Source organism: Gallinula chloropus (genome assembly GCF_964237585.1).
Source record: "Gallinula chloropus genome assembly, chromosome: 2".
NCBI classification, from domain to species: Eukaryota; Metazoa; Chordata; class Aves; order Gruiformes; family Rallidae; genus Gallinula; species Gallinula chloropus.
In genome coordinates, this window is record NC_140086.1 from 91404816 (window position 1) to 91418071 (window position 13256).

Here is a 13256-nt window from a genome sequence, read left to right on the forward strand (position 1 = left end):
TAAATACATGCCTTGTGGTCTGACTATCTGTTTTTTCACAGTGATTCAGTGGTTTGAGAGGTTAAACTGGTTTTGTCTGGCATTAAGTAAGAATTAGGGATGGTTGTATAGCGTGTGCTACATGCATCTGTTTTGTGTGGAACACTTTCTGTAGTTGCTGCTAGTGGGGGGAAATGATATGGCAGTAAGTTAATGCTTAGGGTTCTATTATAAGGCAGTCCCTGTCCGCTGAAGAGCGGTGTTAAATTTCTGAGTTTCTCTGAAGTATTATTCAGTATTTTAAATGGATGAAAAATAGTGTTTCAAAGATGGCCTGATGTTTGTTCAGCTGTAAAGAGTAGCAATATCTGGAATAGGGTTGAGGCCAGGTTTAGACTCATTAATGCTGATGCACTGATGCAGAAGACTCATAATTGAATAAGATATCCTAGCGGAAATTTGATCACAAGGGTATTTTCTCTCCTCTGAAGTCAAAAGAGTGGTTTATGATGGGAACTTTGTTCTATTAATCAAGCAGACATTAGGGGGTCACTTTTCCTGGAGATATTAGCAATTTCTGTGGCAAGATTGCAGTTCCTAACTCAATAATTTGGGTTTTTTTGGTTTTGTTTTTTCTTTCTCTAGATCATAAAAAATTTTGCGATGGCAATGCTCTGGAAATTCATGAGAATAGCTAAGTATTCTAAACCAGCTTTATCACCAAAAGGAAAGGTGAGAGGAATTCCCACGCAGTCAAGGCATTCTTCATCCAAGTCTGTACCTTCAGATTTTGCTGCCAACACACCCTGCCCAAGTACTGTGGAACTGCTTGGGAAATCTTACCCTCAGGATGACTACAGCAATGTCACAGAGAAGATTCTTTCCAAGGTGGGGAAAAACTTACACAACAAAAAGCATCACCCTTTGTGGCTAATCAAGGAGCAGGTGAAGGACCACTTTTATAAACAGTATATAGGACGCCGTGGGACTCCACTGTTCTCTGTCTATGATGGTCTTTCTCCAGTGGTTACAGTACAGCAGAATTTTGACAGTTTGCTTATCCCACAAAACCATGCCACCAGAAGAAAAGAGGATAACTATTACTTGAATCGTGATCACATGCTAAGAGCACACACATCAGCTCATCAGTGGGACTTGATACACTCTGGCCTAGATGCCTTTTTGGCAGTGGGAGATGTGTACCGCCGTGATACAATTGATAACACCCATTACCCAATCTTCCATCAGCTAGAAGGAGTCCGACTCTTCTCCTGTCATGAGGTAGGAATTCTCTAGTTGGGGTGAAAGAGATTTTGGGTAAGTTGCCTGATCTTTTTTTTTGCAAAGCTCCTGCACGTAAATGTGCTACAGCAACACGTTATGCATGATAACACATTGACAAAGATCAAGTGATTGCTTATGTAGTAGTATTTTTAACTTGGGGAAATCATAGGTGGAAATTTGAATTTGATAATAACTCTAAACTCCCCAAGAAAATGTGGAAAAAATGGAAAGACGGTATTCTTGAAAGCTAGCAAAATAAATTGTCAGAAACAGTTTGTTTGGCTCATGATCTGCAGGATTCAGTTCTAGTTGTCTTAAGTCTTTTCCAGTGATGTCACTTTACCAAAAACTTTGTCATATTAATACCTTAAGAACTCAGTGGTTTAAGTTATTGGAGCTCCATCCAAAATGCAGTCTCTATTCTGTCTTTTTTTTTTAATAGCTCCAACCTTTTGTAGATTAATGTCCTTTTTAATAAATTGTACCGTTCTTCATCTCATCCTAAAACTGCATTGAAGGATTCATCTGTTGCAGCTGATGGTTATGGGTGTGCGATACACAGTAATTCAGAGGCATCAGCTGACGAGCTCTAGGTAGATGTCCAAGACTCTTGAGTTTATATATTTTGTTGGCAGTTCTTGCATGTTTTGCAAATGCTTGGGTGTCATTAAGTATTCTGCTATATCATTGATCAGTGGTAAATACAAGCCAGATTGTTTTCCAAATAGTAATTGATTTGTATAATTTGTGTATGCTTGTAGCAATACTGCCAAATTCACATTTCTATAACTAAAACTAGCTTATTCTAATAATGCTGAAATGTACATAATTCTTACTATGGTTGCCAGTGGGTGATGGGAGCTTGGCAGGGAAGCCTGATGGGTTTGGATGCCTGAGAGAAAACGAGGGGAATCATAGAGCAGTGGCAGAAAGGGTTAGAGCTGCCTGCAGTGGTGTTTCCCACACCCTGCTGTCATTGCACCTTCCACTTCAAAAACATACCTGTTTCTGTACATGTTCTGTGAGCTGTGTGGTGTTGAATATGGCTTGCAACCACTTCTTTGGTAACCAGGAGATGGAAATCTGGTGGATTTATCCAATCTTGCTTGTTTGCTGTTCTTTCTCCACTGCCCTGTTTATCAATACAGTCAGGGTACGTGCAAGAAAAAACTGCAATACTAAGTTAAGAAAATGCCATTTCCTTTCAGCTACTGTTTGTTACTCTCTTTAGTTATTTGAGCAGGACTTCAGGCGTTCAGATGGAAAGGTTTTTATCTGCCACAAAATTGTAACTGACACTCTTGCAGGATGGAATTTCTGTGAACTTTGGTGTGATTGATCTAATTATTGAAATAGTAAATGACTATGCCCCTAAGAAATGTTTTTCCTAATGACAGGCTGTTTCTTCTCTACAAATTTAATAATAGTAACAATAGTGTTTTAAGAAATGAGAAGAAAGTTGCAGAAATGTTCACTGACATCATCTGTCTAGAAATACACAGCATGTGACAATCCGATTGATTGCAGTGTAGATTCCTTCTCTCTTTTTCTCTTCTCTTTCCTCAAAATGTGATTGCAAAGTTATTGGAGGGTGTTAATAGCTGATGATTTTTAGGTTAGCTATGTACTGGAAAATGTGTCTGTCTCTCTAAAGAGTGAAAGTCCAGTTGACTTTCTATATGGGTGGAGAAAGATTACAGTGGTATGGTGTACAATGTGTAAAGTCTGGTTTATTGGACAACATGCATAAATTTTAAACCTGAGCGTGATCTAAAGCATCCTCTTTTTGCCTCAGTTGCAGATGAAATACATATTTTGCAATATGTAAAACTTCTTACAGTCATTATCACAACAGCCTTGTGGAAGAAATTGAATGTGTAATGCTGAAATTTCACTGGGGACTGTTTCTGTGTTTCATATTCTGGTTGCCTGTTCAAAATAACCCAAATTTAAATAATTCCAAAAGGAACTGTCTGAGCAGAACAAAGACTAAATGGAGGTAATACTACATGAGAGAAATATTATTTTTATATTCATTTATTTATACCCATGTCTAAGTTGTAATCTACTGAGCAGAAATATGTGAATGTCAGGGCCTGTTACCTTCATCTCAGACTTCATCTTCATTCATAACTGGACTGCAGTCTCTGGTGAGAGGACATTTGCATAGTGCTGAGGATAAGAATCGCTGGAACAAAGGGAAAAATGGTTAGCTCTTAGCTACAAGCCCTGGGTGCATTTCATCTTATGGCCAGGGCAATAATTTTATATGCTGTAGTCAGTTTACTGCTCTACTTTGTTCTTTTGATTTATACACTTAGGATTTATTGTCGCCTTGGTGAAAGGGACCACAGAACTAGGGGGGTGAGGACAAAACCCAAAACCTGGAATGATTTGGTAAGAACTTGAATTTGGAAGATTTTGACATCTCATCTCAGTTTGGGAGGGAGGATAAGAAGGACAGTTCATCCTCAGCTGAAATCTTAGGCAGGATAAGTCAAATGTAGACGTAGAGAAGTGTCTCTCCTTTACAGATACCAAATTCTGAGGTCAAGGCTAGGTTAAAACTTCTACCCTGTGACTGAAACCTTTAGTATAATTCTTCTTCATGTCAAAGTTAAAATCAATGCATTGGAAGTAAAAGCTGGAAAAAAATCATATTTTGGCAATTTTATTGTGTTTTACTCCGGGATACTTGTGAACTATTTGCTGCTTTTTTTTTTTCCTATGCTATTTTTCATGAAGATTGGTTGATCATTTTTGTAAGAGAAGTAATTTATGATTTAAGAATAGGCAGGTAACCGATGCTTTTCTGCAGCTTAGTATGAGTATAGATATTAAACTACTACAGAAATTCTCATCTTTCAAACTAACTTACTGCTAAAAGTTGGTATAATTCATGCTGAAATTTCCTATAACCCTTTTAAAAAACATTCTTGGACTGCTGTCAAAGTACATCTGAAAATCAGCTTGGGCGTGTTTCCAGTATATTTGAAAATATTGTAGGTAACTATTACCCAAACGTAGTGTATGGAAGAGTTAGAAACAAATGAGTATAAATTGTTTAAACAAACCGAAAGAGCCTTCCAAACCTGCTTCAAAATTCTGGACATAAAATGAACTGTTCTTCTTAAATAGTACCCTTCAAATGGTATGTCTTTTTGTATTCTTTTCCTCCAGTAAGCCAGCATGCCTGTTTTCCTTCTAAAGGGCATATAGATTTTACTTTCCTTCTATGGTGCGTAGCTTTTTTCTTTAATCCCTCAGGTTGGCAGCAGTGATGCTGCTTTAGTCAAGTTGGAACTGGTGAGCTTCCCTCTGTGGATTATAAAAGAAATTATTTCTGTGCTGTGCTGTCGTCTTTGGTGCAGTTCTTCACCACAATTTATGGAAAAAAGGAAAAAAGATCTCAACCAAACTGCACTTTGTGCCTTGTTGTCAGCAGAGGGAGCCAATATAAACCCGATGGCAACTGCAGAGTGGTTTTCAGCTGACAGAAATAATGTTTACACATTGGAAGGAGACTTCATAAGGTATTTTATAGTCTGTACTGAATTATACATAAATTTTAAGGGGAGCAGATGTGAAAGCATAGGAATTGCTCCTCTAATTTAGTAGCCTTGTTCCAATGGAGGCCAAGAGCAGATTGTTCAAATGAAGAAATGATGCTCTCATCAGGCTCATTTGTGCTAACATCTGAAAACTGTAAATAGAGAAGAGACTGTGAAGAAGTAGTTGGGATACATCTTTATTCTCCATTGAGATGTTTTCCTTTGAAATGTCAACTTTTTTATTAGGATGCAATCAAAAACTGTAAGTATTCAAGTTAAAAATAAGGGCTGCTCCTCCAGAGAGGTATATCTAATTATAAAAAAATAAAAATATATTATAAAGTAAATACATAGTGTTTATAGATTGAAATATAAAGACTTTTGTTCTACATAATAGAAGTGTACACTTTCTTATTCATGTAAATGCATACTCATTTCCTCATCTTTTCAGACTTGACTACTTTGGCCATATTTCTTCTGTATTGCTAAAAAATTGTAATGCTATTGTGGGTTTGCACTTGTAAGGCTAATGTCATTAGGTTTGACTTCTCCAAAGCCCCATGTGTTACTGCAGCTTTGGACAATGTGCTTCTATTCTGACATTGTATCAAAGAAAAATTCCTTCCTGTTTTCAGTCACTTTTAATCCTCACCTGTAAAGGCATTTATTTAAATGTATATTCTATTACATAAAGTGATTTGGTGCATTTACCATATGTGTGAGTCTATTTGTAACCAAGAGTCATGATAGCAATGTTCCAAGGAACAACTATTTAAGAAGGCTTATAGCTATGAGAGGTATCCTCCTCAACTTGAGGATAAGGAGAGGCTCGTCCGGGGAGGATACAAGACCCTGAAATTAGCCTCTGAAAATATCCTTTTCTGTCTGTTTCTTCCAGTTTGGGTGATGTGTTTCTGTGCCTCAGCCAGGGAGGATTAAGGCTTGTGTGACAAGGAGTCAGTAACTGTAGCCAGATGAGTTGGATGTGAAGAGTCATGGACTGGTCTATCACTCCCTCTGACCAAAGGCATTTATCTCCTGTCACTTAATAGCATGTATGAGTCAGAAGGAATTTGGGTTTTCCTCAGTGGTAATAGTATTGAGGTGGAGATCCGTGCAGCTTTATTCTGTAGGTGGCAAATGGTGAAATAGATTTTATTTTTCTATTTTTTTTGTACTTAGGGTGGAGATCTACAACATATCTCCCTCTGTGGATCGATGCTTGTAATGTCTCTTGATGATACCGCTGCATCCCAGCAATTGTTGTACCCACATCTTAAACATGTGTGGAAGCAGCACAGGCTGCGTGCCTTGGGTGAGGCACCCAGCTCAATAAGTGGTGGTGCTGCCTCTGGGATGGTGTTTGAGAGGCTGGTTGTAGGCAATGCATCTGTTCCAAGGAGGCTGGGAGATGGTCCTCCCTGTCAGAGGCACATGAACTAGATCCCTCCCATATTAAAGAAAAGAAAGGTATTGTTACTTTGCTGGGGTATTCTTAGGCGAGTTTATTCCTGAAGCTGAAGCTTAACTGAGCGTTGTGAGTGAAGGACCTGGCTAGTTCAGGTGGAACTGACTTCCCTCTCACAGATGTCTGCCCAAGTTGTGAACATTGTGTTATTTACAGTTTTCCAAGTTGTGGTGTATAAATCATGCCAAAATAACTAAAGCTTCACTGCTGCAAGGACCATCATTGTATTCTTTGTTATTTTTAGTTGGGAATTTGACAGCAAAGGGTATCAGAAGGTCTGTGAGATTTTTCTAGTGGTCCATGATCTACAAAGTTTGGAAGCCACTAGCACATCTCTTGTTACAAAGACTTTATATAAAATATTTTTTCAAACTCTCTTATACTTTGTGTCTCATCCATCTAAAAAACCCCAAATATTTATTTTCAGAATAAAGGAGTTAACCCTATTCATGTCAATATTGAAACTGTGCAAGGGAAAAAGAACAGGCGCGTAATGTCTACCTGTGTATTGGGAAGTCTGGGGTGCTTAAAAATAACAGAATTCCTGTTGCCACTGAAACAGAAGTCTGAGTCCTGCCATCTGTGTCTCATTATAAGTGATATCTGAGTAGTAGTGTTGCTTTTTATTTGCTGTCTCAAAACATCTGTATGGTTTTCCCTTAAGCTTGGTGGTAATTTCGGTGTTTTATTCAGAAGCATTTTGATTATGTTAAAAAAACACAAACAGAAATAACCTTTCTTGCTGGAATTAGAGGACTGAAGACTGAAAAATCCAGAGATTAAGGTGACCACTCTGCAAGCCTTGTTGCTTGAAGTAATTTTTGCAATTTCTCCCATAACAGATGCTTATCAATACCCTTTAAAGAGTGTTCTGTCATGTGGGCCATGGGCTGTGTAGCACTTTGGCATCTAAACCACCTGGAAGGGGATGCAGGTTTACAGATTTCAGTCTTGGAGGCTGATGGGGAGGTTTTCTTTGAGCCATCTTCAAGTGGCATCGTCTTCATTCCGCATCCACTGGTTGAGTGTTAGAGCACATTTAGTGTCATGGAGATGGTTTTCTATTTGTAAGTGGATTTAGAGTGCAGCTGTTTGTTTATTTATAAGGGATATTTGTCAGGGCCAGAAAGTCAAAATGTACTCGGTGTGGCAAGGTTGAGTGTTGTTGCCACATGCAGATAGATCTTCATGTGGAGCTAGTCTGAAGTGCCAGTTTGTCTATGAATGTAAGTACATGAGCGTTATGTGTTCATTATCTTAATTGCTGGTGTATGAAGGACAAACAGGAGAAATACACAACTGCATTGTGGAAGGACAGGATGCAGTTACAGGTCTGTCTGATCTGAAGCCTACTATGAATGCTGTCCTTTAAAGACTTGCTATTGGACTGAATCTAAAATGAATAGATAATATAGTGATGTGAGATGAAAGAAAGTCTTGTCAAGTGGCCGAAGAAATGTTGAGGTGTGTGTTGCAGTCACACCTGTGTGATTTCTGTCCTCTGTGCCAGGCTGAGAGATACCATGAAGCACTTTTAAAGGAGCATAGCTCCACTTGTGTCTGTCCAATAAAAACCCAGCATCTTCTGGGCACTACACGTTACCGAATTTGACTTTATTCCTATTATGAGCTAAATTGTGCGTAAACATCATGCCAGATGGTAAGGTCATTTTGATTCCTTTCTGCCTTCTCCTTTGTGTTGCAGCATCAGTTAGATACGCTGTGGTAAATCCTGGTAATTATTAATTTTGGTTTTGGATTTACGCATGACAACACGATATTCAATGTTGTCCATGGCATCACATAAAGAAAAAACCTCATACCCTTACATTAGACAGACACACAGGTGCTTGATTGATGGCTACAGGAAATTTCTAGTAGTAATGACTACTCGTATCCAATACAATGAAATAGTGCGTTTTATTTTAGTCTGTACTGAAAGGAATAAAAGTACATCACATTGTGGCATCTTAGATGTGTCAGTGTTTTATGCAAGGCTGTTAGATTATTTTTTTTTCCATTTGCTGAGATAGGTGCTTGAGAAGAATAGACATGAAAAAGGAGTGTCTGTAGGTGATTCTTCATTTTATTCAAGCTTTGACTTTCCCAGCTTTATGTGTATAGAAATGTTGAAATGTTTCTAATCCAAGGCGTGTACTTAGTGCAGTTCAATCATTGTAATAGTGAAATTGGTGTATCAGTTTAAAGCTGCTCATATTGACACAGCAATGCTGGTGAATAGAAAGAAGGGAATAAATATTAATACAACTGAAAGACATCTTTTATTTTTCCCTTTGTATAACCCTGTCCACAGCTGTGCTGGAGTTGACAGGAGCTGATGGAATGTTTATAGAGAATTTCAGAGTTCCTCTGGGTGCCTGCCTATGAGAGGGGCTGTTTCCTATTTGCTCCCTGCCCTTCGGGGACTCCCCCAAGGCTGTGCTTTCACAGTCTGCACCAAGTGGTGTAGATTCATGACTCTACTAAAAGGGATCAATCCCCATCCCATGTGCCAGCATGTCTTTTGGTGCTGCCAATATACTGCTAATTGAATATTGAGCTGAATTTGGCTGGTTTAACACCCCTTGGTTTACTCCCATCTCCTGGGTTACTTCTCATCCAGATTAACCATGAGTCAGCAATGTGCCCTCGTGGCCAAGAAAGTGGTATCCTGAGGAGTATCAAAAGTGCAGTCAGCAGGTTGAGGGAGGTTCTCCTCCCCCTCTACTCTGCCCTGGTGAGGCCTCATTTGGAATATTGCGTGGAGTTCTGGGCTCCCCAATTCAAAAAGGACAGAGAACTACTGGTGAGGGCACAAAAAACAGTTAGGAAGGTGATGAGGGGACTAGAACATCTCTCTTACAAAGGGAGGCTGAGGGACTTGGGACTCTTTAGCCTAGAGAAGACTGAGGGGGAGATCTTATCAATACTTAGAAGTACTTGAGGTGCAGCTGTCAGAAGGATGGGGTTTGTCTTTTTTCAGTGGTGCCCAATGACAGGATAAGAGTCAATGGGCACAAACCTGAATATAGGAAGCTCCACCTAAACATGAGGAAGAACTTCTTTCCTGTGAGGGTGTCCCTTCCAACCCCTACCCTTCTGTGATTCATCTCCCCAGCTCAGTGCACCACCCCGAGAACACTTCTGGCAGGGAGAAGGAGCTGGTACGTGTGGCTGGTTTGGCAGGATGAGGAGACTGGCAGGTTCAAGTGCTGGGCCTTGGCTGGATGCATTTATTGTAGTGGTTCTTGCAAATATTTTATTGCCACATCCGATATAATCTACTAAAATAGAGTTTTGCTTCAGGCAGTAATTGCGATTTCAACATTTCAGGAATAATACAGCAGTAAGGAAAAGTACTTCAATGTACTTGTTAAAACAAATGTATTTTAAAGGCAGTGGCTAGACTCTGTTCTTGTAGTGGTCTAAGGAACAGGTTTTAAGCTGGGGGGGGGGGTGAGGGGAGGAAAAGGAAAAAGAAAAGAGTTTCATGTCCTAAAATACAGTTGATGGGGAAAATAATAAATATGTTTTCTAGTGTGTAAATACAGTGTATTCTAGTCCAAGTGTGAAAATCTCGTGGCCTGAAGAGTGTTTCTGGCTTACTGACGTAGTCTCTTCAGTCAATAGAAAGAAAAAACAGCTACCTGCAGGGCATAGACTAGAGCAGGAACCTAATTTAGCCACTCTGGGTTCCTATGTGAGGGAGCCCATATCTGTCCATTGACCACCCCTGTGAGCCTTGGACAATTAATCTCCCTAGGATAGTGCTGTTCTCTGAATACCCCCTGGCTTTCACAAACCACACGGATGGCTGATGTGCCCTGCTGACAGTGAATTAAAGGTTGTTTAATCTGCTTCTTCCAGCCAGTGCAGAAATAAGGCCAATAGGGAGAAGGGTGAACACTTGAATAGTGAATCTGTTATTTAAAAATGTAATACCTAGTTTTGTCAAGCTGCTGCCTTTTGATTAGCAAAGGCATTTTTGTTAGACTGAAGGATAATTGTTTTACTTGGTATCCCTCTTTTTCCTTTTTTTTATTTTGTTTTCCTGCAGTGCACTAAGGGAGTTAACTTCAGAGATGTTTTCTCAATCTGCCAGTCAAGTCTCCTTCTGACTAGCAATACAAAGTTAAATGCTATTGATGGACTGTTTTTCATTCCCTCAATGCAGTTTGCTGGTAGCTTGTGTGCTATCTAAACTCAGACTCCCCCTGTCTGTATGAAACATGCTAGAAGCTTGTCTTAATTAATTGTGCCCAGCACTTGTAGGCTACCAGAGGTTCACTTGAACTTTTAAAAAAGCGTTTAGTGCACTGAAGGTATCCAACTGCAATTAAAACAACTTCTGTGGGCATCTGTGAGTTGTTAAGGTTACACACTGTTCGTGGCTTTTCCTGAGTAGGAACTAGTTATGCTGGGAGGCTTAATGTGAAGAAAATCTTAATGGGTGTGTTTTTTTCCCCTTTGTGTGTGCTTGGTTGATTGTGGAAAGGTGGAGGAGGAGTGGTGGGAAAGGGCACGCTTTCACAATTAACTCTCTGCCCTCCAGACTTAAAAGTTTTTCTGTGTACAACTGTAAGGATTTCCAACAAAAGTCCTCTTTACAGTGTAAAAACATCTGCTTGTCTCCCCCTGACACAGACCCTCTGACGATGTGGCTTAGCAAGAGCGTTTTGCTGGTCTGAGAGGATGCAGAATTGCATCTGGTTCTGGCCAGGCCAGAGTCAACCTCCCCAAGTCCATGTGAGCTGAGTTATCCTGGACTGTTTCCAAACCACCCGACATTACTTCCCCATAAAAGGGGCTGGTTGGGGAGAGGTGCCCCTGGGTGCCTCTAAGGACAGTCTGAGTGCGGCCTGTGGGTCCTTGCATTGGGCAGCAATCTTTAATCATTTAGTTGATCAGGTACTCTGTGTTATCACCGGGTGTGAGTGTAATTGTGAGTGTATTGTTCTACATTTGTGGTAATTGTGTCAGTAACCTGTTCTTATCCCAATCTGTAGAGCTTCTGTCTGTTTCTCCTCCGGGAGTGATTGAGCAGCGTGTGGTGCTCAGCCACTGGTTGGGGCTGAACCATCACAGATGGCCTGGCCAGAAATGTATGGGGATGTTTTTGGAAATCCTCAGCTTGCAGTAGATGTGGTGGAGATTTGCCTCTGCGTGAAGAGCAAGTTTGTCACATCCCAAATGCAGCCTGTCCTTGTGCTTTGCAATTTAGTCCCTGCTCCCCAGGATCAAAACCATGAATCCTTAAATGCCTCATAGGCAAAATTCCTGTATGCAGAAAGGTGATATGTGGGGAAAACTGCAGGAAAATAGTCGTCTTTAAATTAATAAACTGTACCCAAGATGAATCAATTATAAGTAGCTTAAGGTCTCATCAACATACCAGGGATTTTTGTTTGTGGTTTTTTAAAGTTCATTTGATTACAGCTTTTAAAATGTGTCGGGTGTTTTGGTATTTCATTCATGTCATTCAATTACTAAAAAATAGTTGAAGCTGTGATAGATGCCATTGTGTATGGTAGTTTTGGGGATATAATTTATATATACAGTAGAGTATACTTTGTTCTGCATGATAATTTTGAATGTAACAGGATCAGGAAAAAAGATATTTCCTCTATAAATTAATATTTTCTTGTGGCTAATCATATTATTTGAAGATATAGTACAGAATTAAGAGAAATACTTTAGTTGGAATATTTCTTTTCTTGTGGTGATTTATCTCTGTGTTTAGTGAAGACAATTTGTAGGAAATTAGTCTTTGCATTTATTTTTCCTGGTACAGACTTAGCAGGTAAGATTCCCACTTAAATCAATAAAACTTCAATTTCCGTTTCTGTTTAGAGAGTCATTGATGCAGAACACTGGTGGCTTTGTCTTTTCCTTGTAGTTGTTCTCCAGCATCGAAGATGGTGAAGGCTTACAGTTGTTTGAGCAAGGCCATCGCACTGCACACAAGCAGGAGTGTCACACCATGGAGGCAGTGAGGCTGGTGGAGTTCAACCTGAAGCAAGTGCTCACAAAGCTCGTGACTCACATCTTCGGTGATGGTAGGTTCGCACACCTATTTTCCTGGACCGCCGAAGCCTGTAGGCATCCAGACTTTGGCAAAAACATTTTGCTCCATAATAAATAGAGGAGGCTCAGGAGCAGTGCTGACAGCTGGTATACTGAAACAGGCATGTGTGTTTTTACCTGATTGGAGTTAGAGTAATTTTGGGAGCCTTCATATTCTTTGCTATTACATTTTTGTCTTAAATTTGCTCAGAGTTCCATTGTCTCTTCATGTCAGAGTAACTGGCTATTGATTGACCTTTCAGCTGTAATCTATAGTTCATATGTTGTTATTCTTTAATACTATTATATACACACCTTATAAAATTATTGAGCACAGCTCAAGAGACCACACACTTTTCTCTTGATTTTCCTAAATACTGGCACACAAGACACTGTGTTGAATCTATCATGTTTTTGTGAAGAGGTTTTGATACACAGCGTGCTGGGGTAGTATAGTGGGCAGGAATACAGGTATGCACATGTGCCAGGTGCTTGTCTGGCTGAAGCCACATCTTGCAGTGGGTGCAGTGTACCTGTCCGTGCGTGTCCTGCAAGGAGAGGCGGCTCCAATCCCAGCATAAAGCTGTGCAGAACGCCCTTTGTTTCATACTTATGGGCATCCTGTGTCCCCAGAGGGACAGACTGTGGTAGCAGCATTGCTCCTGGGGCTGCATCAGAGCTGGGCACTGCAGGGGAATGTGTGGGGCAATGATTGCATCTCGCACAGGCAGCATGGATCTTGACAGGAGAAGTGGTGCGTACATGTGTGTGCTGCTTTGCTGCATGCCCACTCAAAGTGCTGTGAGAGTTTTCCTTGTGCAAATAAATTAAACCTCGAGGGGAGGTAGTGTTTGCTAAGTTCACACCAAGATGACAAATAATTGCTGCTTGGTACTTGGAGTGGAATGAGA

General features: G+C 40.1%; 1 protein-coding gene across 3 annotated transcripts in view; it reads left to right on the plus strand.

The window, feature by feature from the left end:
• FARS2 (phenylalanyl-tRNA synthetase 2, mitochondrial) overlaps nt 1-13256 on the plus strand; it is a 248058-nt gene that overhangs the window by 55744 nt on the left and 179058 nt on the right. For all 3 annotated transcript variants that reach the window (XM_084280386.1, XM_084280384.1, XM_084280385.1), the window contains exons 2-3: nt 625-1260; nt 12179-12338. In XM_084280386.1, the coding sequence (XP_084136512.1) occupies nt 643-1260; nt 12179-12338 (778 nt within the window). In that variant the 5' untranslated portion in view covers nt 625-642. The remainder of the gene's footprint in view (nt 1-624; nt 1261-12178; nt 12339-13256) is intronic.